We start from the raw sequence: 4,113 nt of genomic DNA on the forward strand, positions 1-4,113 counted from the left end.
AGCTGTCTGTGACCCACCATAACCTCACATGCTTTCCAAATATTTGCCATTGGCAACTTGATCAGTCATGCCTAGGATTTAGTCACCCGCCTACATGCTGATGAGTCTCAGATCTATATCTCCATCCTAAAAGTTGGCTCTTGACTCCATACTCGGGTATCCACTGCCTGTTGGACACCTCAGTGCCACACTCATCATAGGGACTTCAGCTTCCCCTCAAGGTAGCTGGATGACTTAGCTTAGGCCTGCCAGGATTTGGGAGGTGGAGGCCCGAGGGTCAGGAGTTCAAGGTCAACCTCTGTTGTATATCCAATTCCAGCCCAGCCTGGAATTGTCTCAAAACACTAACTTAGAGTCAAATGCAAATCTCCTCCAGCCTGTTTAATGTCCTCTCAGTAGGGCATGTCACCCTTTATATCCAGCCAGTCAGGCTCCAAGCCCCAACCTCCCTCTTCACCACTGACTTCCAGTCCCCAGTCTGCTGTGTCTTTTGCTTCCAGTAGCTCCAAGCCCTCCCTTCTCTTCCGTGACCATGACCACTGTCACCCCCTGCTCTCCATCAGCCTGCCCCACACAGTTGTCTTTGGTAGGCACTGGATTAGCGATTTTGTTTTGTTTTTATCTCTTCCTAGATGATAAAAACCACACTCTCTCACATGCAAGAAGTGCTTAATGATTCTGTCCAGAGCTTGCTTCTGTTTGGGGGTGCTTGTGAGCCACTTGGAGAGCTCTTCATATTTTCTCATTTAATCTACTTTGAATCGATCATTACTATGAGTTTCTGAGCCTGGTCTCTGTCTCCTTTTAGAGCCTCTTCCGTCCGTTGGAGCTATCCTTCTTCTTTGTGGTTTTCCTGAACAGGATTAGCTATTCCTGCCTCCCTGCCTCTCCAGGGAAGTTTAGTGAGCTACTTAGTATAGTAACTCAGCATTACCACAAGTAACAACTAGCCAAGTTCTTAATCTCATGAGGTTTCAGATTGCTTCCTGTAAAACTAAGCAGTTATCTACCTCAGCAAGATACACAAGGGCAGTTTACAGTTATACCACATCCTAAATGTACTAGGGGTAATATGCTGTTTTGTATTGATCAAAGACTATATTAAATGCCATTACCTCCAAAGAACCTTTTAAACACCCAAAGCAGAAACTCCCTCTGCAATTGGAAGCTTCACCAAACATGCCAGTCAGCCATCATGGCTGTCCCCTGTATTTTTAGGTTATCGAATGACATGCCCCACATTTACAAACAGACGGAGTTAGCATCCATCCCTGGCTCTCCTTCCACCCTATGGAGGTCTCAATGTCTAGGGCTTTTCAGAGAGAAAATATTCCTGAGATTTGGGGAGGTGGGGACAGAACTTCCATGGGGAAGTACCAGGGAAACAAGTTTGGGGGTCTTTGGAATCATAGCTGTATTGCCTCATGGTTGATCTGTCTAGCAACACCTCCACCCCACCCCCACCCCTGCTGAGCTAGATTACTCACAAGTACCTTGCTGGAGCCTGTGGAAGACTTTGCTACTGTCCTGCTGAGTCTGGATTATCCTAAGCAGCCAGGACTTGTGATTAGACTTGAAGTTATTATAGGGCAAAACAAAGGGCTAGAAGAGAACGGGTTAATGCCCTCCCTCATTAAGGAGAAGCAGTCAAATCAGGATCCTGCCCCCTGTTTGAGCACTGGGAGACAAATGTCCAGCCTCTAGGCATGCAAAGGGAATTGTCCCAACTTAAAATTCAGAGCTATCCAGGGCATCTTCCTCAGAAGTCGCCAGAGCCCGTCTGATGTCCAATGGAGGAGGGACCCGAAGCGCTTGGTTTCCCTTGAACGACCCACGTCGGTACCCTTCGTGCCCAGCACTTGTGTATTTAGGGCTTTTCTCCCTCTATAAAGAAACCGAAGCTTGTCTCTTTTCCCCGACAGAGGGCTTACAGGTAATTAGAAGGGATTATGTTTGAAGGGGGAATGCAGTCTTTAATCAGCAGAAGGACATAGCGGCCTGAACTGGACGAGGTCCCAGTGGCCTCTGTGTCCGGTGCTTGCCTGAACCCCAGCTCGAGGTGATCCCCCGGTGCTGGGTGGTCCAGTATGGCGTTCCTCAGACAGATACAGCTTTTGCTTTGGAAGAACTGGACTCTGAGGAAAAGGCAAAAGGTAAAAACGGGGTGGGGGGGAGGCCGGAGGGAGGGAGCGGGAGGAGGGCTGAGGAGGAGAGCTAATTTGCTCTTCAGTTCTGAGTCCACGTTGAGCTGCTTAGTAAACCAGGCGCCCTCCCACGGGTGATGAACCTTTCTCCTGTCCTTGACTATGTGAAAACTATCTGTCCCGGGCACAGCGCAGGAATTCACTTTCTCCTCACCTCCAGCTCTGACACCTGCTGGTCCAGCTCTCACCTCACCGGGAAAGCGTCCCAATCCTTGAAAAAACAAACAAACAAACAAACACGTCAACGGAAAACCAGAAAGCTTTGACTGGCCGTGCAACTCAATAAGAGCAGTTTTCCTTGACGCTAGAGTGGGGTGTCTTCACAACGTTGATGTTTCTGGAACTGGACTAAGGGTTTAAAGGTGTAAACTCCCTGACAGCTGGAAAAGCCCAAAGCCTTGAGAATCCAGAGTAATATAAAGTAATGTAGGCCAAATATCCCAGGAGGAATGTAATGTGCGCTGCAGGAGATCAGAACCCCTCCAGGGTTGCTAAAATGGCTCCTCTACAGTTCTTCTGTGAAGGGACAAGGAACAAACACAAATCCATAAAGAAATGGGGCTGAGAATGGGCCCTGGTTGGTAGAGTGCTTGCTGAGCACAAAGCCTTGGATTCGATCCCCAAGCGCCACCTAAACTGGGCATGGCACCTGTCAAAAGGATCCGAAACTCAAGGTCATCCTTGGCTATGTAACGAGTTCAAAGCCAGTCTGGGCTGCATGAGATCCTGCTGAGAGACAGACAGACAGACAGGGAGACAGGCAAACAGGGAGACAGAGAGAGAAGAGGAGCAAGAGTAAGAGAAGGAGGAGGAGAAAAGAAAGAGCAGTTAGGAAGGAATGGCTGTCCCAGCGCCCTGCAGAGTCCTAGAAGCTGAAAAGGCTTAAGGAGCTAGCTGATGGGGGGAGGGGGAGATGCTGTGGGAGGTGGAGAGGGCTCAGATTAAATTATGGGGCCCAGGATTGAAGAAGATATCCCTGGTTGAACTCTGGCCTCTGTACACAAATGCACACATGTGCACACGCATACAATATGCATTCAACACACACATAAATAAACAAGAGGGAAAAGGAAGCTGATGAACCTCACGAGGACAGGGAAGGAGACAGGCAATGGGCAAGAAGATGGTTTGTGTAGGTCTCTGTTGGTAAACAGGCCTCTCCTGGGTATCAGAGTGAATGTTAGGGAAGAGGTGGGACCAGGCGGTGCGGAGGGACATATGAAGACCTGTGCAGGTGCCTTAGGCAGGTTTAGAGACGGGCATGGGGACGGGTCAGCTAAGTACACAATTGGCAGCTAGGAGAGAGGAGGAAAACTCTAAGGTTATGTGAAGGTGGTGGCGCCACACTCCAGTTTTGAGCTCACCCACGGGGACACCATTGTCCTATGACTGGCTGCTTTTCCCTGTTCAGGCTGGTGTCATTTCAAATTAACCTCGGGGTTATTTGGGACCCTAGGGACCAAGTGCTAACAGTAACCAAAGGCTCAGTCCCTTCCAGAAATTCCCCTTCCTGAATGGAAACACTGTCAAAACCCCGAGCAAGACTCATTGTTAACTTCATCCCCGCCAGTCATTCATTCACTGGTCAAGAAATAATAGTGACCAGGCAGTGTGCCAGGGGCTAAGTTCCCAATGATAGATGAGACAATTCAGTTTCTGCTCCCAGGGTGCAAATACTCTGTAGATTGCCAGGGAAATCCAATATGCCCACCCCACCTCCTCCCCACCCCTCCCCCAGCACCACGACTGCTGACCAGCAATGCTCCCGTTGCTGTGGCAGAGCCAACATGGTTTCCAGAGACAGAACTGACTCAGGAAACTGAACCTTCCCCTGGCGTTGGTCAGTGGATTCCTGTTGGTGGACCAGGCTTTCCTCCTCACTGTGTGCTCCCCAGGGGATGGCGTCATT

The 4,113-nt window shown here is 49.5% G+C and overlaps 1 protein-coding gene across 1 annotated transcript in view; it reads left to right on the top strand.

Annotated features, from left to right (window-relative positions):
• Positions 1-2,087: 2,087 nt before the first annotated feature.
• The window catches only part of ABCA4 (ATP binding cassette subfamily A member 4), a gene marked incomplete at both ends in the record, with an annotated part of 103,133 nt that continues 101,107 nt past the window's right edge, over positions 2,088-4,113 (top strand). Inside the window, one exon of the mRNA XM_080916027.1 lies at positions 2,088-2,153. Coding sequence (XP_080772153.1) covers positions 2,088-2,153 — 66 coding nt within the window. The remainder of the gene's footprint in view (positions 2,154-4,113) is intronic.

This window comes from Micromys minutus, assembly GCF_963924665.1.
Source record: "Micromys minutus genome assembly, chromosome: 4".
Lineage (NCBI taxonomy): Eukaryota > Metazoa > Chordata > Mammalia > Rodentia > Muridae > Micromys > Micromys minutus.